The 22,424-nt window shown below is 47.5% G+C and overlaps 1 protein-coding gene across 2 annotated transcripts in view; it reads right to left on the bottom strand.

The window, feature by feature from the left end:
• Positions 1-22,424, bottom strand: part of tmtc4 (transmembrane O-mannosyltransferase targeting cadherins 4) — a 72,155-nt gene that overhangs the window by 6,458 nt on the left and 43,273 nt on the right. For both annotated transcript variants that reach the window (XM_072476059.1, XM_072476060.1), the window contains exons 5-16: positions 21,768-21,855; positions 20,815-20,912; positions 20,474-20,566; positions 17,905-18,066; positions 15,510-15,712; positions 11,345-11,519; positions 11,112-11,243; positions 7,038-7,117; positions 6,804-6,911; positions 4,940-5,081; positions 3,518-3,632; positions 472-584 (exon numbers count right to left, since the gene is read on the bottom strand). In XM_072476059.1, the coding sequence (XP_072332160.1) occupies positions 472-584; positions 3,518-3,632; positions 4,940-5,081; positions 6,804-6,911; positions 7,038-7,117; positions 11,112-11,243; positions 11,345-11,519; positions 15,510-15,712; positions 17,905-18,066; positions 20,474-20,566; positions 20,815-20,912; positions 21,768-21,855 (1,509 nt within the window). The remainder of the gene's footprint in view (positions 1-471; positions 585-3,517; positions 3,633-4,939; positions 5,082-6,803; positions 6,912-7,037; positions 7,118-11,111; positions 11,244-11,344; positions 11,520-15,509; positions 15,713-17,904; positions 18,067-20,473; positions 20,567-20,814; positions 20,913-21,767; positions 21,856-22,424) is intronic.

Raw genomic sequence — 22,424 nt, 5'->3', positions numbered from 1 at the left:
CCAGGTTCCTCACCGGCTCCCCTTCATCTTCACCCGAACCCCCATAGGATGGATGACAGGCCATGCAACAGGAACCCGACCGTGCGGAGGCAGGCTTCCATCAGAGATAGTTCCCTCTCTGCTACAGGAACCTCCTTGTGCACCTCCACAGCCTCCATAAAGATGCTTTGCAACTCATAAAATTGGGCTTTAACGTCCTATTCAGCGGGGACAAGACTATCAGATGGATCACCTTCATCAGTCGGTGTGAACTGTATCGGCAGGGCAGGAAACCTCTCAAAGGCAGCGGCGCCACAAGACTAGGCCCCCACCCCAACCCCCTCCAGTCACCACGATTCAACGAGGATTAAAACATATTGTCTCGACTGAAAGGTGATGAAACATTGACCAACACATCTTGGTACACAATAAAAGCCACGTAAAACGAAAGAAGCCACGAGAGAGAGGTGTTTCCAACTTGTGGCAACTCACCTTGTACTTTTTCAATTTGCCGAGCACATTTGCGAATGAAAACATGATGGTGTGATCATTGGGTAGTAATTTCAGAGCTTCTTTTCCAACTGCTTCAGCTTGTGCTAAATTGCCTAGTTTTTGAAACAACACGGGTTTAGATATCAAACTCACAGCCATTGACAGCAGTTGTAACTGGGGTAGATACCCGCTTGGTTACATCGGCTTTTTTTCAGTGCAACTCACAAAAAACTAGCATAACCGCCACAAAGGATTGTGGAATTTTAAGGACAATTACATTCAGCACAAATCCAAATCCTGCGATGTTCAGTGTGCCCAGGGTGAATTAATCGCTTTTTCAAAATTTAAACTGGATTTTTTGACAGCAAACCAATCGGAACATTAGGTGAGGTTCTCCCCACACGTTGCACCTGGCACACTTTACGCTATTCCCGGAGAATAGTGGGAGAGTCCCTAACCATGGTTCGCGTCGGGAGCCGAACCGATCGCGATGCTCCTAAACAGCGGTGCTCGACGCAATCTGGTCCACACCCTCGCTGAACGTGACTCGACCTCGCATATTTAAATTAGTCTTCCAACAAATGTGAACACGCTCAGCCTGTACGAAGCCGTAGTCTCCCGGGATTCAGCGGCGCACCATGAGGCCAGCGGGAATCAGTACTGGTTTCCATAAACAGAAACCGGATATGATGACCATGCTGGGGGGGGGGGGGGGGCTTGGAGGCCATTGGGATCCCGGGTGGTCGGGGACGGGGCAGGGCAGCATCAGGGTACTAGGCTGGCACAGCCCAGGCACCAGGTCCGCACTGCCAGCCTGCCAAGGGGCACTTCCAAGGGACGGGGCCGGAGGGGGACCATGGCCATGAAAGGGGACGGTGGTGAAGGGGGTGCATGAAATGGGGGGGGGGCCTGAAGGGGGGGGGGCAGCAATGTCCGTGGGTTGGGAGTGTGAGGGAGCCTTCAACTTAACGGGTGCTCAGATCTCAAAGTTAAGAAGGGTGCCCTGATCTCTGAGGAGCTGGTCTTGCCGGTGTTTTTAATTCCTCACTGCAGAAAAACGTGAGACACTTCAGTGAGAATATCCCCAAGTTCCAAAAAAATGACAAAGTGTGGGTGAATTGCGATGGGAATGGTGTAGCTGGCGGGATTCTCACCTGTTTATCTGCCCGAAATGACACTCAGTCATTTTTTGGCAGAACTTCGTCCTGGGAAAGATTCTGAGCTAATGTTTTATTAAACTCACGACTGTATCCCAATCCAACCGGAGATGCGTTCTGCATATATTCTACAAGTCACTTTGGTCATCTCAAATCAGGTTATTCCCAGGATACTGAAATTCAACAGCTTATTCATTGTGAGTAAACCCATTTTCAGATGCATTAATCAAACTACTTAAAGCTACCGCTCTTGAACATTAAATTAAATTGTGTGGGTTCCGGGCAGATTTTTGCATTTGGCAGAAATGTAAATGCGACTTGAGAAATAAAACATTTCTCGAAATGGGAACAATTTGTGACCCAGATTCCTGACTGTGGCCCAAACAGAAACTCTATCCCATACCTATATGGAGTTTACAGCCCCTGAAAGCTCCCGATAGACTAAACCAGGAAAAAAACGTTTCCAAAGGACACAGAATTACAGTAACTATTTTAAAAATCCAGAGCTGAGATGAGGAATGTTTTTACGCAGTGAGTTATTGAGATCTGGGCAGTGGAAGCAGTTTCATAGATCATAGAATTTACAGTGCAGAAGGAGGCCATTCGGCCCGTCGAGTCTGCACCGGCCCTCGGAAAGAGCGACTTACTGAACCCCACACTTCCACCCTATCCCTATAACCCAGTAACCCCTTTCTCTTGGGGTGGCGTTTGGGTGAAGGTGTTTTTTTTCTCCCTATTTGGGCTTTTAAATGTTATATGGGGGGTTATTGTACATGGGGGAAATCCAATGTACAATTTCTGATTGTTGTTTTCTTGTTTCTTTCTTTTCGTTTGTTGAAAAGTTGTTGAAAAATTTGGATAAATATATATTAAAAAAAAAACCCAGTAACCCCACCTAACCATTTTGGACACCAAGGGCAATTTATCATGGCCAATCCATCTAACCTGCACATTGTTGGACTGTGGGAGGAAACCGGAGCACCCGGAGGAAACCCACGCAGACACGGGGAGGACGAAAAAATAACTTTCAAAAGGGAATTGGGTAAGGGGCACGATGGCACAGTGGTTAGCACCGCTGCCTCACGGTGCTGAGGACCCGGGTTCGATCTCGGGCCCGGATCACTGTCCGTGTGAAGTTTACACGTTCTCCCTGTGTCTACGTGGGTCTCACCCCCACAACCCAAAGATGTGTAGGGCAGGTGAATTGTAGCACAGTGGTTAGCACTGCTGCCCCACAGCGCCAGGGATCGGGTTCAATTCCAGCCTCGGGTGACTGTCTGTGTCGCGTTTTCACTTTCTCCCTGTGTCTGCATGGGTTTCCTCCGGGCGCTCCGGTTTCCTCCCACAGTCCAAACATGTGCCAGTTAGGTGGATTGGCCATGCTAAATTACCCCTTAGTGTCCAAAAAGTTAGGTGGGGTTACTGGGTTATGGGGATAGGGTGGGGCTCTTTCGGAGGGTCGGTGAAGACTCAATGGGTCGAATGGCCGCCTTCTGCACTGTAGGGATTCTATGTCTGTAAATTGCCCCATAATTGGAAAAAAACTAATTGGGTACTTCAAATTTATTTGTAAAAAAGAGAATTGGCTAAATAGTTGAAACGGAAAAATTGCAGGTCTGTGGGGAAAGAGCGGATGGTTTGGGACAAATTAAATAGTTCTTTCAAAGAGCGAGCACAGGCATAATGGGCCTTCTTCTGTGTCGTGTGATTCATTGGCATCAGAATGTACCAAAAAAATGTACATTTTATAATCAAATGTTTTGCTTGCATTGTACAAACTGCATTGCATACTATCATTGTAAACGGTGCTATATAAATGCAAATTCTTCCTTTCCGATTAGCCTGGGAGAGGTGTTTGTAATGAATAAGTATTAAAAATGGACTGTTACCTGTGTTATCAAGCAATATGATCAAATTATTCCAAGCCAGGCTGTGGCTGGGTTTGAGAAGGGTCGCATTCCGCCAAGCATTGAGAGCATCTACCGTACGGTGCAGGTCTGCATACTGAAAGAAAAGAGTTGACAAGAAATGGCGGCAAATATAGTCACCTCATAATCTGATATTTGCCTAAAGTCCATGGTCGTGTAATGTTTCACCACTGGAGTATTATCTCTAGACAGTTCAACAGCAGAGTCCTCTCCCAAGTTAACCTGATCACACAAACCAGCTCTGCCGGGCGGGACATGTCGTTCTGCCTGACGCCAGACTCCCAAAGCAACTGCCCTACTTCGGAACTCGGTTCAGAACGTCCAGACAACATGACTACCCGACCCTGGGCACCATCTGCCCCATGTGTGGCCAAGTCGCACCTTCTCCACACTGAATTTCACAGCGCAGAAACAGGCCATTTGCTCTCTGTGGCGTTTATGCTCCACACAAACCTCCCCCACCCTACTTCATCGCAGCTTATCAATCTGTCCTTCTGTCACTTTCTCAGCCCTGTGTTTATCTAGCTTCCCCTTAAAGCCGCTTGTCTATTTGCCTTAACCACACCCTGTGACTGTGAGTATCACATTGTCACCACTCTACCCTCTCCCACATTTTCCACTGGATTCTCGAGCGACCATCTTATATTTATGGACAGGAAATGTTCAGCATGCCAGGCAGAACCTTGAAGGAAAAAACAGGGTACATGTTGCAGGTTTTAACCTGATTTCTCTCCCCACAGATATTCCCTGAACTGCTGAGTATTTCTAGCATTTCGTGAGCGAGATTTCCCAGCCTTTCCCGGCAGCGGGATCTTTCAGTCCTGCCAAAGGTGACCCCCGGCAGCTGGGCGGGTGAACCATACAAAACGTCGCGGACCTCAGCGGGACTGGAAGCTCCAGCAGTCGCCAACAAGGAGCCGCTTCCGCCACTGGAAAACACGCAGTGGAGAGGGGCGGAAAATAGTGGCCTCTTTCTGTGTTTCACATTTCCAGCATCTGCAGTATTTTGCTTGTTGTATTAATGACTCCCCACAGGCAAAGAACTTCTCTCCCGTGTGAATAATTTCAGTTTCCATTTCCAGCAAACATTTGTTTGTAAATTCAGAGTACCCAATTCATTTTTTTCCAATTAAGGGGCAATTTAGCGTGGCCAATCCACCTAACCCGCACATCTTTGGGTTGTGGGGGCGGAACCCACGCAAACACGGGGAGAATATGCAGACTCCTCACGGACACGGGATCGAACCTGGGTCCTCAACGCCACGAGGCAGCAGTGCTAACCACCCCGCCACCGTGCCCCCTCCCCGCATTTCCAGCAAACATAAGGGCGTTTTACAATTTTCAAATTCATTCAGACTGACACCAGGCTTCATGCAGACCTACCAGACGGCCTAAATTGTAGTAGCAGTCTGGATACTTTTTTCTGTATTTTATTGCTGTCCAGTAACTCCTTTCTGCCTCATCAAATTTCCTCAAACTGTTCTGGACAATCCCGAGATTCATCCAGGCGGCAGCAAAATCAGGTCTGTGCACCAGGAAGCAAGAGGGAGAAATGAGATCCTCATGCTTTTGTAACAAGGTACTGCCAAGCACAATGACACAGAGTTAGAGCACACAGGCAGGCCATTCGTCCCAGACGGTCTATGCCGGTGTTTGTGCTCCACATCAGTCTCTGCCAACATCTTGGCACTTCACCCTGTGTAGAATATAAGAAATAAGGGCTGAAGGAGGCCGTTCAGCCCCTTGAACTACTGTTCAGTAAGATCATCTACCCAGCTACACCTTCCCGCATTATCCCCAATTCCCTTAGTCCCCCCCAAAGTCTGTCCACCCTGACTCGCGTACACTCATCGTTTGAATACACGCAGCCCCCCGGGGTAGAGAATTCCAATAGTCTGTTCAATCTCTTCTTGTGGGACAACTTCCATCATTCAGCCCAGTGAACCTTTGCTGCGCCCCACACAGTGATCCAGGTGGTACTCCCATACTCAGGCATGACCTTCTGCTCCTATCTCCTATGAGTGTTTATCGAGCTTCACTTTATAGACATCTATGTTACGTGCATCAACTGTTCTCTTTGGTAGCAGTGAGTGAGTGAGTCCCACATTCTTACCACTCTGATGTTTTATTTGAGCGTGTGCAGTAATCACCAAGCAAGGCAGCAGCTTCCGGAGTGGCTAAAGGGAGCTCTGTGGGCCCTCTGCTGAATTCTGTCAGGGGGCAGTCTACAATGTTAGGTAGGCACTGCAGCTACAGCCCGGGTTCCCTGCAAGGCCCCACCTGTGCCGATTTGCTGCACAAAGGCCTTGGTCACAAGGAAACGAGAGTGCTAGATCGGGTGGTACAGTAGTTAGCACTGCTGCTGTGACACCGGGTTCGATTCCGACCTCGGGTCACTGTCTGTGCGGAGGTCTGCACGTTCTCCCCGTGTCTGCGTGGGTTTCCTCCGGGTGCTCCGGTTTCCTCCCACAGCCCAAAGGTGTGCAGGTTAGGTGGATTGGCCATGATAAATTGCCCCTTAAGTGTCCAAAGTTTGGGTGGGGTAACGGGGATGGGGCCGATGTAAGGTGCTCTTTCAGAGGGTCGGTGCAGGCTCGATGTGCCGAATAGCTTCTTCTGCCCTGTAGGGATTCTAAGTTGGCATGGCAGATTGAGACTGGCTGGGTAGGCTGTGGGATCTGTGATGAGGATGTGTGTTGGTTCCAATCCTGCAGCCACGCGGCCTCTGCTGTTAATCCCTGGCACGGTGGTCTTAGTCGTACAGGCTTGCGTGCTAGGTGAGCAGCAGGTGGATTGGTAAGATCCTTGTGCAGCCTCAGGCTTGGGTTGATGTAGACCTTCTCCAGGAGCTTCCTTGTTGCGATCTCCCTCCTTATGTGAGGAGGCGGGATTTTGTTCGGGACTGGGAGCCAGGGGAGTTGGGTTGATCGAAGGGGACCCGAGATGATGCACTTTGTTGTGTTGAGCTGGCTATCTCCCAGACTGGTGTGGGATGAGTTGTACCAGGCTGGTACACAGTACTCAGCAGTCGAGTAGACAGTGGCACGAGCCGAGGTCCCTTCGGTTTGAGCATCTACACTCCATGAAGAGCCAGCAGGTTGGAGGAGGAGGTTGTTTCGCGTTTTGATCTTTGCCGCGGTCTCTCGGTGAAGACGTTTCTTAGTGACTCTCTTACACTTGTGACCATCAGTTTTGGTCTTCACCTGACAAGTGAACTCAGTAATATTAAGCTTAAATTGAGACGTACTGAATGGCCACAGCTCTGGAGAGTAACTTCTCCGCTTCGTGTAGCTCCTTCCTTTCCTTGAAGATATTTCCCAGATTGTTCATCGCATGGACATACTTTGGATTGAGCCTGAAAAATAGAAAAAAAGGGGGAGTCTGAAATTTTCCTCCCGGGTAAAGTCATTTCTATTTGAAGAGTGAACTTTGAACCTTCCATCATTTAATTACTAACTGATAAAGCAAGGTGTGCGAATACCTCACTGCTTCTCGGTAATACTGGATTGCAGAGGTTTCTTTACCTCGGTCAGCGAGATTTTTACCAACATTGTAATGTACCTACAAGGAAAGAAAAAGGCTTCGTCAGCACTGAACGGCAAGGGTTAAATAATGCGCTCTAGTATACGGCAACGATCAGTATCAGCCGCAGCTCAGTTGACAGCTTCGCACCGGCGAGTCACAAGGTTGTGGCCCGGCACTCCAGTGCAGCACTGCCAGCGATGCCATCTTTTAGTTGAGATGCTTAAACCGGGGAGCCAGCTGCCCTCTCAGCTGCATGGAAAAGATCCCCGGCACTATTCGAAGAGCGGGGGCGTTCACTCTGGCGTCCGGACCAACATTTATCCCTCAACCCATTTATTTATTACTTAGTGAATGCAAATCGTCAAAGCCAAGCGTTAGCACACACCCCCCCCTCCCTGCAATTTGCTGAGTTTAAGGTGATTAGTCCGCCACTTAAGTCTTACTCCTCGGCATTTTTTGTTGTATCTTTCCGCAAGTGCATATGGAGTTTTGTGCTCGAGGCCGCAGCAGTGGAGGCTGGCTGCATGGGGGGCCTGGCCTGTCCTCAACCTGTTTAGCCAGGACTGCTCCCTCCGGGGTCATTCAAAGCCTGCTCTTTGACCGGTGGAGTCGTCACAAGAAACTTGTTGGTGACTTCCCACGTTCCTGGTTTCTTGATCCAGAGAACGCCTGCTGTTGATCTTGCTCGGGAAGGGTGCCGGGACCGACCCAACATCACGAATAAACAGATCGTCTGGTCATTACCACGCTGCTGTTTACAGGAGCTGGGTGTGCACAACGCGGATACTGTGTTTCCAACATCACAACCCAGGCTATTCATTTTTTCCCCCTTTTCTTTTTACAAATTTAGAGTACCCAATTCTTTTTTTTTCCCAATTAAGGGGCAATTTAGCGTGGCCAATCCACCTACCCTGCGCATCTTTGTGTTGTGGGGTAAGGCCCTTGCAGACACGGGGAGAATGTGCAAACTCCACAAGGACAGTGACCCAGGGCCGGGATCGAACCTGGGACCTCGGCGCCGTCAGGCAGCAGTGACAACATGGGCTACACTTTGAAAAGCATTTCATTAGCTGTAAAACATTTGGGTTAGAACATAGAACCTTACAGCGCAGTACAGGCCCTTTGGCCCTCGATGTTGCGCCGACCTGTGAAACCACTCTAAAGCCCATCTACACTATTCCCTTATCGTCCATATGTCTATCCAATGACCATTTGAATGCCCTTAGTATTGGCGAGTCCACTACTGTTGCAGGCAGTGCAGTCCACGCCCTTACTACTCTCTGAGTAAAGAACCTACCTCTGACATCTGTCTTATATCTATCTCCCCTCAATTTAGAGCTATGTCCACTCGTGCTAGACATCACCATCCGAGGAAAAAGGCTCTCACTGTCCACCCTATCTAATCCTCTGATCATCTTGTATGCCTCAATCAAGTCACCTCTTAACCTCCTTCTCTCTAACGAAAACAGCCTCAAGTCCCTCAGCCTTCCCTCATAAGATCTTCCCTCCATACCAGGCAACATTCTGGTAAATCTCCTCTGCACCCTTTCCAATGCTTCCACATCCTTCCTATAATGCAGCGACCAGAATTGCACGCAATACTCCAAATGCGGCCACACCAGAGTTTTGTACAGCTGCAACATGATCTCATGGCTCCGAAACTCAATCCCTCTACCAATAAAAGCTAACACACCGTACGCCTTCTTAACAACCCTCTCAACCTGGGTGGCAACTTTCAGGGATCTATGTACAAGGACACCGAGATCTCTCTGCTCATGCACACTGCCAAGAATCTTACCATTAGCCCAGTACTCTGTCTTCCTGTTATTCCTTCCAAAATGAATCACCTCACACTTTTCTGCATTAAACTCCATTTGCCACCTCTCAGCCCAGCGCTGCAGGTTATCTATGTCCCTCTGTAACTTGTAACATCCTTCCGCACTGTCCACAATTCCACCGACTTTAGTGTCATCTGCAAATTCACTCACCCATCCTTCTACGCCCTCCTCCAGGTCATTTATAAAAATGACAAACAGCAGTGGCCCCAAAACAGATCCATGTGGTACACCACTAGTACCTGGACTCCAGTCTGAACATTTCCCATCAACCACCACCCTTTGTCTTCTTCCAGCTAGCCAATTTCTGATCCAAACTGCTAAATCACCCTGAATCCCATGCCTCTGTATTTTCTGCAGTAGCCTACCATGGGGAACCTTATCAAACGCTTTACTGAAATCCATATACACCACATCAACTGCTTTACCCTCATCCACTTGTTTGGTCACCTTCTCAAAGAACTCAATAAGGTTTGTGAGGCACGACCTACCCTTCACAAAACCGTGTTGACTATCTCTAATCAAATTATTCCTTTCCAGATGATTATACATCCTATCTCTTATAAACCTTTCCAAGATTTTGCCCACAACAGAAGTAAGGCTCACTGGTCTATAGTTAACGGGGTTGTCTCTACTCCCCTTCTTGAACAAGGGGACAACATTTGCTATCCTCCAGTCTTCTGGCACTATTCCTGCAGACAAAGATGACTTAAAGATCAAAGCCAAAGACTTATCTATTTTCACACTTTCCAGAATTGCTAACACCTTCCCTTATGAACCTCAAGCCCTTCTAGTCTAGTTGCCTGAATCTCAGTATTCTCCTCGACAACATTGTCTTTTTCCTGTGTGAATACTGATGAAAAATATTCATTTAGCACCTTTCCTAACTCCTCGGACTCCAAGCACAACTTCCCACTACTGTCCTTGACTGGCGCTACTCTTACCCTAGTCATTCGTTTATTCCTGACCTATCTCTCGAAAGCTTGAGTGTTATCCTTGATCCTACCTGCCAAAGACTTCTCATGTCCTCTCCTGGCTCTTCTTAGCTCTCTCTTTAGGTCCTTCCTAGCTAACTTGTAACTCTCGAGCGCCCTAATCGAACCTTCATGTCTCATCTTTACATAAGCCTCCTTCTTCCTCTTGACAAGTGTTTTGACTGCTTTAGTAAACCATGGTTCCCTTGCTCGACCACTTCCTCCCTGCCTGACAGGTACATACTTATCAAGGACACGCAGTAGCTGTTCCTTGAACAAGCTCCACATTTCCATTGTGCCCATCCCCTGCAGTTTTCCTCTCCATCCGATGCATCCTAAGTCATGCCTCATCACATCATAATTGCCTTTCCCCCAGATATAACTCTTGCCCTGCGGTATATACCTATCCCTTTCCATCACTAAAGTAAACGTAATCGAATTGTGGTCACTATCACCAAAGTGCTCACCTACCTCCAAATCTAACACCTGTCCTGGTTCATTACCCAGTACCAAATCCAATATAGCCTCGCCTCTCGTTGGCCTATCTACATACTGTGTCAGGAAACCCTCCTGCACACATTGGACAAAAACGGACCCATCTAAAGTACTCAAACTATAGCGTTTCCAGTCAATATTTGGAAAGTTAAAGTCGCCCATAACAACTACTCTGTTGCTTTCGCTCCTATCCAGAATCATCTTTGCAATCCTTTCCTCTACATCTCTGGAACTTTTCGGAGGCCTATAGAAAACCCCTAACAGTGTGACCTCTCCTTTCCTGTTTCTAACCTCAGCCCATACTACCTCGGTAGACCAGTCCTCATCAAACGTCCTTTCTGCCACCGTAATACTGTCCTTGACTAACAATGCCACCCCTCCCCCTCTTTTACCACCTTCCCTGAGCTTACTGAAATATCTGAACCCTGGCACCTGCAACAACCATTCCTGTCCCTGCTCTATCCATGTCTCTGAAATGGCCACAATATCAAAGTCCCAGGTACCAGGTTGCCCTGCGTTTGTACAAGACACTATGGAAATACGAGTCCTTTATTGCATGTCAAAATCATAATGCTGAGAAAATTAAATGCAAGTTGCTGGACAATACATTTCATTCATGTATTTGTCAGTCAGAGCATCATTTTCCATTATGATTTTTCTCAATGAATATTTAAGAACATTTGCATTAAGTTATTTTTCCCCCCCCAAATAAATGTATTTTCTTACTTTGGCATTGAAGGGACACACTGACAAAGCACTTGTGAAAAGATCTTCCTCTGTCCTCCAATGGTGACTGCGCCTGACGCACTGCAGAATGTTCAGAATTACCAAGCCTGTCACAGCAATGGAGGTGATGCTCTAAAGAAAATCACGTTAAAAATTGAGATTCGGAACCCATTTCAAACCTGCAGGTTGCAAAGCTGACAAGGGTGAAAAGGTAAATAAACGTGCGCCCCTACCTTGAATCTCCTGCCTTGCCTCGACAAAGTGCAAATGCCGTAAGACAGCAGCATGCAGTAACCAGCGCTGGAGAGGTAGATCACTCTCTCCGCAATCACAAACCCTACTCGGAAGAAAACGTTCGATGCAGGAAGGAACGGGATGATCACAAGAGTGACTCCAGAGGCGAGGATTCTGTGGACGTATCCAAATACATCTGTTCACACAATATGTTTGCAGCTTAGAAAACTAATAGCAGATAGACATGGCAGTATGGACTTTGGTTACATTCAAAGTAATCTGTTAATAAGCTCTTTGGAGAGAGATACAAGTTACCTTAGAAGTAGTTGCTCATCTCTCATACATACACGAGTGCACACAATAGAACCTTTCATAGAATCAGAATTCCTACAATGCAGGACGTCTTTTGGCCCATCGAGTCTGCACCGGCCCTTGGAAAGAGCACCCTACTTAGGACCACGCCCCACCCTATCGCCGTAACCCAGCCTAACCTTTTGGACACTAAGGGGCAATTTAGCATAGCCAATCCACCTAACCTGCACATCTTTGGACTGTGGGAGGAAACCGGAGCATCCGGAGGAAACCCACACAGATACGGGGAGAAAGTGCAAACTCCACACAGACAGTCACCCGAGGCCGGAATTGAACCCGGGACCCTGGAGCTAAATGATATCAAAAGATAAAGACATCAGCTGCTCCCAAAACATCTATCAGCTCCCTTTATCCAAAGTTCAGAAGTTTTGATTCATAATCAAAATGCAGCCTTACAGAAAATAATGTTTTATTCCCAGCCAGAGAATTCCTCTTTAGATACATATCTAACAGCGTCACACTCTCGACACCCCATCATTGCGATATTGGCCAAGCTCAGCTCAATGAATTGTACATCAATGGCAAGGTTATGACCAGGGCATAAATACAAGACAGTCACCAACAAATCCAATAAGGGGCTCTACCACAAATAACACTTGAGGCAAATAGCATGAATGCATTTAAAGAGACAGCTGATTGGATACGGATTTGTTTATTGTCACGTGTACCGAGGTACAGTGAAAAGTATTTTTCTGCTAGCAGCTCAAACAGATCATTAAATACATGAAAAGAAAAGAAAATACATAATAGGGCAACACAAGGTACACAATATAACTACATAAACATACATGCATGGTTAGGGTGTGGAATGGACTGCCTGCTGTGATAGTAGAGTTGGACACTTTAGGAACTTTCAAGCGGTTATTGGATCGGCACATGGAGCACACCAGAATGACAGGGAGTGGGATAGCTTGATCTTGGTTTCGGACGATGCTCGGCACAACATCGAGGGCCGAAGGGCCTGTTCTGTGCTGTACTGTTCTATGTTCTAACACCGGCAACGGGTGAAGCATACAGGGGTGTAGTGTTAATCAGGTGAGATAAACACATGAAGAGAAAAAAAGATTATTGGATTGGTATTCGGGAGAAATGGCATGACTGAGAAGTGAGAATGTGGGGCTCACGACCAGAGACAGTGGTCGAAGTGAACAACAGAATATTTAAGGGGAAATGGGATAAACGTGAGGGAGATAGGAATAGGTGGAAATGTTAAGAGGGTGGAATGAAGAGATGCAGGAGGTGTCTTGCATGGAGCATAAGGACCATCATGGGCTAGTTGGGTCGAATGGCCTGTTTCTGTGCTGGACGTTTTATGCAATTATTTCTTCAAACAGATATAGATTCCTATTCAAATCAATGGACGTCTACCAGGAATGGACACGTTAGATATGTCATCCGAATGGATGTTCTCTGGCTGTGAAATCCAATGTGGTGGATCGTGTATCGGATAACATTTGGACCAAATGAAAGATAATAATGTTGCCTCCTCCTGCCCCCAAAGCATTTCTTCATTCAAACACATTCACTGAAAGAGTCACTCAAGCCATAACGAAGGTTGAATTATGAATTGATACAGGATGCTGCTACCCAGTAACTAGCTGAGGAACATCACCAACATTTGTCTTAAAAGCAGCCACCCGGCCCTCCCTTCCTCTGGATATCAAACAGAGGGCCATTCAGCCCATCATCCCTGTGCCGCTTCCTTCAATGAGCTATTCAATTAGTCTCACTTGAGCGCTCTCTCACCCCAGACCTGCGAACCATCCAACTGCCCCTTTGAAAGTTCCTACTGAATCTGTTTCCAATGTCCTTAAGGAAGCACATACCAGGTCACAATGACTGGGTGCATTACAAATAGAAATCCATATCTCCCCCTCTCCTCTCCTCCCCCCACCCCCATCCCCCCGCTCTGGTTCTTGAGTCAATTATCCTCAATCTGTGTCTCTCTGGTTACCAAGTCTCCTGCCATTGGAAAGTTTCCCCGAATTTGCTCTTATCAAAGCCTTTCATAAATTTCCAAACCTCTATCAAATCTCTCCATAAAGAGATTAATCCCACCTTCTCTAGTCACACCATCTGGGATTTTTTCTTCTAAAATAATTTTTAAAAAGGGAACTAAAATAAGAAAAGCATTTTGGAACCATAGAATCACTAAGGTGCAGAAGGAGACCATTGGGCTCATCAAGTCTGCACCAACCCTCTGAGGAACACCTGACCTAGGACCACCCTATCCCATAACCCCACCTAACCTGCACATCTTTGGACTGTGGGAGGAAACCGGAGCACCCGGAGGAAACCCACGCAGACACGGGGAGAAAATACAAACTCCACACAGACAGTCACCCGAGGCTGGGCAGCACAGTGGTTAGCACAGCTGCTTCACAGCTCCAGGGTCCCAGGTTCGATTCCCGTGGGTCACTGTCTGTGTGCAGAGTCTGCACATCCTCCCCGTGTGTGCGTGGGTTTCCTCCGGGTGCTCCGGTTTCCTCCTGCAAGTCCAAAGATGTGCAGGTTAGGAGGACTGGCCATGCTAAATTGCCCTTAGTGTCCAAAAAGGTGAAGTGGGGTTACTGGGTTAGGGTGGAGGCAGAGGCTTGAGTAGGGTGCTCTTTCCAAGGGCCGGTGCAGACTCGATGGGCCGACCGGCCTGCTAGTGCACTGTAAATTCTATAAGGCTGGAATTGAACCCGGGTCCCTGGCTATGTGAGGCAGCAGTGCTAACCACTGTGTCACCTGCAGCCATGTAAAATGGCTGCGTTCCGATTAATCTGGCTAAAACCCAGTTTAAAACGGCTAACCCGAAAGACTGCTGGGAAAAGCAGCCAAGAATACACAAGCAGGCAGCTGCAGACAGGTTTGCATATTCAGCACTGGGAACGTAGCCCAGATCGATACTCGGGGCTATCAACAGCACATCAACCCAGGTATCCGCAGTTGCATTCAGGACTGTTTACACCTAATCTACTCAGACATCCACAGTTAAATCGGCTATCCCCGGGAACAATTGCAATATATTAGCAATTGATTACCGGGCCAGACCTGTCGGCGCCTGCAGTGGCCGAAACAAAGACAGGTGAGCGACCACCCCCCGATCGAGGAATCGCCTCACCATTGGACACATCGACCCCAGAGACTGGGGACAGAATCCAATCACTTGGGACTCAGGGTCAAGGGCCGCCCCGGGAGGCGGGAAGCCCCTGGGCCCTATAAAAGTAAAGGTCCAAGTTCAGATCTCTCTCTCTCTCATCTTCGCCTGCTCGAGACCTTCGCAAGACCAGCCACCGGCCACCGTAAGTTTGAATCCAACGATCGCTATCCGGTAGAGACACCTAGCCACCGACCTGTAGCAGCCTTTTGAATCCCACGGGCCAGATTTGATTGGACAAGTCATTCGTTTCCCTGACCTGGTGGGCTCTTCCTAAGTTAAGTATTGGCCAGTAGTGATAGGTTTGTTATATAGAAAGTAGTATTAGGGTATTAATATTGCTTGTTGTATATAATAAATGACCGTTGTTTTAATCCTTACTAAGCGGTGTGCTGTGTTATTAATCATAACCTGAACTTGAACCACGTGGCGGTATCATAAAGATACCTGGCGACTCATGAACAAAGGTGACCTAAACAGAGCAAATAGACTAAGGTCAAAAAGAGCAACACACCGTGCGCCCCCCCCCCCCCCCCCCCCCCCAGTCAGGTATTAACATCCTCCCAACATCGACCCGTTCAGATCCCTTTAAAGGAGTTTTCCCTTCATCTGCATTTGGTATGGCGAATCAAAACCAAAAGCTTTACCTTCTTTCATCTGTGTTTGTGGAGCATAAAGCTTGACATATGATGCCGATGAGGAAGAACCAAAGTACGAGAGGGGCAAATATTCTAATGTCACCGATCGATTTAATCAGAGGTAAACAGCCCATTGACCAATCAAAGCACAGCCACCAGGGATAGACTAATAGCCATGTGTTCAGAGAGTAGTAGTAATTATAATTAATAGCCTGATAAAACAAAATTAAACAAGAAAATCAGTTCATAAAAATATTAATCCACTTCGACAAAAGAGGTGCTAATTAACCTCAGTTGTATAACAGAGCGATGATTCGCAGCAGAAACAGGACCACCTCAACCAGAGTAAAGTCTGAAGCCATTCCTCGGCGTTTTATATATTGGATGACACTGGAAAAACCTGCAACATCTCATGATCTTGGTACCGATGGTGGTCGGGAGTGAAGGAAATCCAGACAATTGATACCCATAAGCAACACCGACCACAGATGCGAACAGCACAAGAGGAGGCCCTTCGCCCCATGAAGGGCCAAAAGGCCTCCTGCCGCTCCTATCTTCTATGTCAGGAGGTCAAAGGCTATCGGGGGGGGTAGGTGGTCTGTCGGGTTGAGGCCAAAGTCAGATTAGCCATGTTGGTTCCACTAACCCTGCTCTTTCCCCAAAGCCCTGCAAATATTTTCCTGGTCTAGTTTATACCCAATTCCCCATTTTGAAATTTACTTCATCTCCTGCCCGGTCAGGCAGCATCCTCCAGATCATAGCAACCCGCTGCATGTAAACATTTACCCCATGTTTTTTTGTCACTTTTCTTCAATCTGTGTCTCTCCTGCCAGCAGATATAGGTTCTCCTTTTTCACTCTGCAAAGGATGCACATTAAGGTGAGACGAGCTGTCTCGCTTTAATATGTGGGCAGCATGGTAGCATTGTGGACAGCACAATTGCTTCACAGCTCCAGGGTCCCAGGTTCGATTCCAGCTTGGGTCGCTGTCTGTGCGGTGTCTGCACATCCTCCCCGTGTGTGCGTGGGTTTCCTCCGGGTGCTCCGGTTTCCTCCCACAGTCCAAAGATGTGCAGGTTAGGTGGATTGGCCATGATAAATTGCCCTTAGTGTCCAAAATTGCCCTTGGTGTTGGGTGGGGTTACTGGGTTGTGGGGATGGGGTGGAGGTGTTGACCTTGGGTAGGGTGCTCTTTCCAGGAGCCGGTGCAGACTCGATGGGCTGAATGGCCTCCTTCTGCATTGTAAATTCTATGATGATTCTATGAATATGCAGATTTGCCAAAAAGTGATCCCGCCCACAATGGGCAGGAGTTACACCGCATCGTCTCGCGAGATCGCGTTGGATCTCGTCTCGCGAGGCGGTGCGAGCCAGGTTGGATCCTGGGAGCAGGGTCTCCCGGCTTCTATCAGCCACGCTGCACTGCGGCGAGCTGCTTTATCGGCGCAGGTGGCCATTGGATCGCGTCCATTGTGTTTAAACTGAGGTAATTATGGAGGGGCCAGGTCTGTGGCAGTTAGTTCTCTGGACGTTGTGAGCTGAACAACAGTTTCTTCAGAAGGCTGTCAGAAATTCACCATAAATCCGACAGATCTCTCTCTCCCTCTCTCCAAGCTGTCTTTCAAAAGATCTTTTTAACCAGAAGCTGGCAAGTAATCCTGTGTTTGCTAACTTTATTTAAAAGTGGGTTTTGACCTATGATGGGTTTTGCTAGATTGGAGATAAAGGTAGCAATTAGGAGTTAAAAATGTTTCATTTTATTGTTAAGCATTGTTTAACTGGTAATTGTAATCTGTATTTCGGTGCTGATAAAGGTAGTTTAATATTGTGTTAATGATAAAATTTGTTTTAATATACAGGGGGCGGGATTCTCCGAAATGGAGGCAGAGTGTTTGCGCCGTCGTGAACGCCGTCGAGATTCACGGCGGCGCGAAACAAACCCTATCCCGACCGATTCAGGGCCCGATAATGGGCTAGGAGCGGTGCCGCGTCATTTACGTGCGCCAGGCCTTGGCGCCGCGGCATACATGACGCGGATGGCGCCGCATAACTGGCGTCACCCGCGCATGCGCGGTTGCCGTCCTCTCCAAGTCCGTCCCGCAAGAAGTGGTCAGACGGATCTTGCGGGGCTGCGGAAGAAAGGAGGTCCTCCTTCAGAGAGGCCGGCCTGACGATCGGTGGGCACCGATCGCGGGCCAGACCCCATTTCAGGCCCCCCCCCGGTGCAGAATCCCCCCCCCCCCCGCTGCAGGCCGCCCCCCCCAGCGTTCCCGCACTGTATAATACAATTACATATTCCGAACAAAAATCATTCTTAAAATTTAACGGCAGAGGTTTGTGAACCATTTAACTTTGGATTATAAAAATGCTGAGAGTTCCCACTGTAAGCAGCACTAGCAGCTTACCCGCACGAGAGCGCTGTCTGCAAACGATGCTGGGTTATCCACTTCAGTGAAAGCCGGGGGTCCCGTGCCCATGATCCGCCAACGGCCATACAGCAGGGCAATCCCGCCAGATGCCACCAGCAGAATTCGGGTGAAAAATCCTCTTTTCCACGGTAGGGATGTCTGAGGATCAGGCAGAAAGGAAACAGATAAAAACAGAAAGAGAAACCAGCGCAGCAAATATTTCAACAAGTTATCTTTATATAGCGCCTTTCATATAACAAAATGTCCCAAGGCACTTCACAGGAAAATGATAAAACAATGTGTAACACCAAGCCACACAAGGTGGGGTTAGGTCAGATGACTAAAAGCTTGGTCAAAGAGGTAGGTTTTAAGCAGTGTCTTAAAGTGGGGTTGAGGGAGCGATATTCCAGAGCTTTGGGGGGGGGGGGGAGGGCTAAGCAGCTGAAGACACCATCATGTATAGTGCAGCTTTGTAAATTGGGGTGTCTGCAAAGGATGCAAAGATGGTGCGTCTGCAAAGGATGCAATTAAGATGTTGGAAAAGTGGGATAATCATTGATTATAACCATTTAGTTGTTTGCCTCTGTAGGGCTTATGGACTTTTGCTTATAGAAATAAGGTTTCCTAGCATTTAGATAATTGATGGGTTGTGTTTCACCTTAAGTGAAATGGGATAGAGATGATGTAATTAACGGGAGGAACCAGGTCTGTAGCAGGCAGTTTTTTTTTAGTCTGAAAAAGAAAGAAGGACTTGCAGGTTGTGCCTGGAAAGGGTGTATTTCTTTTGGTGAAAGCAACTCAAGAGGACATGGGTATCCCTGTGTTTGCTAACTTTATTTCCAAGTGGCTTTTGCCCTGAAATGGGCTTTGCTTAATTGGAGATAGAGAATTAAAAGTTAAAAGTGTTTCCTTTTACTGTTATGGATTTGTTTAACTTTAAGTGTAAGTTATTATCTGTGATGTTAATGCATTTGGTCCTGTGTTAAGGATGAAATTTGTTTTAAATTTTTTTCAAAACCCTGTTTGTCAGTGGAATTACTCCTGGGGGGGGGTGAAGTATCCTTTCCTCCCAGTTTACAAATTGAAAAATTGTTGGGGCCTCTGGTCCAGTTGCCTAACGTATACTGGGGTCTGGTCTGGGACTGTAACACAAGGGTGAGAACTTTAAACTCAAGACATTGCTTGACTAGGGGCCAATGGAGGTTAAGACAGGCAACGGAGGCCAAGGGCAGCACGGTAGCACAGTGGTTAGCAAGGTTGCTTCACAGCTCCAGGGTCCCAGGTTCGATTCCCGGCCCGGGTCACTGTCTGTGCGGAGTCTGCGCGTTCTCCCCGTGTCTGCATGGGTTTCCTCCGGGTGCTCCGGTTTCCTCCCACAGTCCAAAGACGTGCAGGTTAGGTGGATTGGCCATGATAAATTGCCCTTAGCGTCCAAAAAGGTTGGGTGGGGTTACTATGGTGTGGGGAGAGGGTGGAGGCATGGTCTTAAGTTGGGTGCTCTTTGCAAGGGCCGGTGCAGACTCGATGGACCGAATGGCCTCCTTCTGCACTGTAAATGATTCGAAGACCGGAGTGAGAGGTGGATGGGACTTGCTGTGAATTAAAACAGTGGCAGCGGGTTTTGGATCACCTCAAGTTTCCGAGGGTAAAATGTGGGGGACGAGCCTTTTGAAATAATTGAGTCCAGAGGTAACAAAAACATCAATGACAGCTGATGAAGCATTCCAAATATTCTGCATTTTCTTTCCACATAAACCACGCCTCACAAAATATGCTTTCATAACATGATTCTTTTCTTAAATATAAAGTATTAACATTGCGTCATAGAATTTATAGCATAGATAAGGGGTGAGGTTTAGAGGGGGACGTACTCAGCCTAGAGTCCATGCAACGGAAGGCGCGGCTGTCAACGGCAGAACAAATAAAATTGGGGACGCTCAAACAACCAGAACGGGAGGAATGCAGAGGGTTGTGCGACTGGAGATTACAGGTTTAGGGAGCAGTGGGGTCACGGAGGCAGTTGGAATCAAATAAGACCATAAGACATAGGAGCAGAATTAGGCCACTCGGCCCATCGAGTCTGCTCCGCCATTCAATCATGGCTGATATATTTCTCAACCCCATTTTCCTGCCTTCTCCCCATAACCCCTGATCCCCTTATTAATCAAGAACCTATCTATCTCTGTCTTAAAGACACTCAGTGATTTGGCCTCCACAGCCTTCTGCGGCAAAGAGTTCTACAGGTTCACCAATGGGGGCAAACTTTCACTTAGGGTCGGGCAGCGCGGTGGTGCAGTGGTTAGCACTGTTGCCTACGGCGCTGAGGACCTGGGTTCGATCATGGCCCCGGGTCACTATCTGTGTAGAGTTTGCACATTCTCCCCACTGCGTGGGTTTTGCCCCCACAACCCAAAGGTGTGCAGGGTAGGTGGATTAGCCACGCTAAATTGCCCCTCAATTGGAAAAAAATAATTGGGTACTCTATAAATTTATATTAAAAAAGTTTAGCTTAGGGTCAAATAGGAAATAAATCTAAGGGGGTAATATTCCACAGCCATAGTTGTACCTCAGACCTTGTATCTTTTCGCAACAGATCAGCGCCTAGTTGCAGGATATCCATTTTGCAGATCACAAGGGCATCAAAGACTGCATTCACACCCTAAGCGTAGACAAATGAGACTGTAAATAATAAATAATAGCAAAATACTATAAATGCAGTAATTCTGAACTAAAAGCAAAGTGCTGGAAAAACTCTGGCAGCATCTGTGGTGAGAGAAACCGATTTAACATCGAGTTTTATATAACTACCGGTAAATCCACATTCAGCCAGTAAACTACCAAACACATTGAAGGCCACCAAAGCACAAAACTGTATCTTCCCAACTTCGTAATGATGACGTGTCTCACCAGCACTGTGATACCCTGTTCCTTGCAAAGCATCGCTACGGCACAAAGCAACAAGCTGGCAAAAATCCAGTGAAAGGAGAACTCTCCTTCTGCATCATCTGAAAAAGAGACAATGCAATAACTGGTCTTAATTCTGATAGTAGTTGGTAACACCACCGCAAAGGTACACCCTTACTGATACAGCGACCTCGCGACAAGGCACAAGTCAGGAGTGTGATGGCATACTCTCCACAGGCCTGGGTGAGCGCAGCTCCAACTGCACACAAGATGCTCGACACCATCCAGGACAAAACAGCCAGCTTGATTGGTAGCCCATCCACAAACATTCACTCCCTCCACCCCCGATGCACAGTGGCAGCCGTTTGTATCGTCCACAAGTTGCACCGCAGGAACTCACAAAGACCCCACGGAGGGCGCCTTCCAAACCCACGACCACTACATCTAAAAAGGGCAAGGGCAGTAGGCATATGGGAACACCACTCCCTGGAAATACCCCTCCAAGCCACTTACCATCCTGACTTGGAAATATATTGTCATTTCTTTCACTGTCGCTGGGTCAAAACCCTGGAACTCAATCCCGAACAGTACCAACAGGAGGGGCAGCACCATCTTTTCGAGGGCAATTAGGGACAGGTAATAAATGGCCTAATCAGTAATGTCACCATCCCATGAAGAAATAAATAAAGAGCATGGCTGTAATACACACCGACCTCTTTAACAGAGTAAAATGTTGCAATTTGCTGCCTGTCCAATCTTATCTCTATTAACAGATATTAATACTGGAAGGGCTGCAAAAGGCAGCATTTCCATCCAGTCCCATGAGCTTTCTGCCTGACATTATTGTTGAAGTTGTCGCCAGTGTTTCCTTCACTGGTACCTCTGCTAACGGGGGGGGGGGTGTTAGGCAGTGCGCATATTCCAGAACACACACAGCTCTAAACAGTCATACGTACATTTTCTGAATGCGTTACAATAGCTGATGAAAGACAACAGAAAGAACAGAGCACAGAGGAGATCTGCCCTGCCAACAATCCCAGCAACCTGCAAAACAAATAAAAAGCACAAAGTCTAGTGAGTGCTAACATTATTTTATGGTAATTAATGCACAGTTCCTGCTCTCCTGGCCAGCCTTCCACCTCCTGTCCCCCAAAAAGAAACTGACCCAAATCCTAACTCACAACAAGTTAACCCATCGCCCTGCTCTTGCTGGCCAACAGAACCTCCCAGTCCAGCAATGCCTCGATTTTAAAATTCTCACCTTGGTGTTCATATTCGTATGTGGCCTTGTTACCTCCCTGTCAGTGTAACCTCCTCCCCTCCCCACCTTACAATCCCCCCGTGACTTCTACACTCCTCTCGCTCGGTGTCGAAATATGGCTGATGACGCTCCTGCAAAGCACCTTTGGATATTTTACCATGTTAGAGGTGCTATATAAAAGCAAGTTGTTGTTGTAAATGTAAAATTAGCGATCCTGTTGGACGGCATAGGAGATTTAGACTCTCCTCCAACTCAAATCACCCAACTGCTTGCCTGAAACACGCAATACGAAAGGTGGAGGTGGAAAAATTGTACTGGACCGCTGATTTAAAGTGATGACACTCTTGAACGT

Source organism: Scyliorhinus torazame, chromosome 15 (genome assembly GCF_047496885.1).
Source record: "Scyliorhinus torazame isolate Kashiwa2021f chromosome 15, sScyTor2.1, whole genome shotgun sequence".
Lineage (NCBI taxonomy): Eukaryota > Metazoa > Chordata > Chondrichthyes > Carcharhiniformes > Scyliorhinidae > Scyliorhinus > Scyliorhinus torazame.
This window is presented reverse-complemented; position numbering and strand designations above follow the sequence as displayed.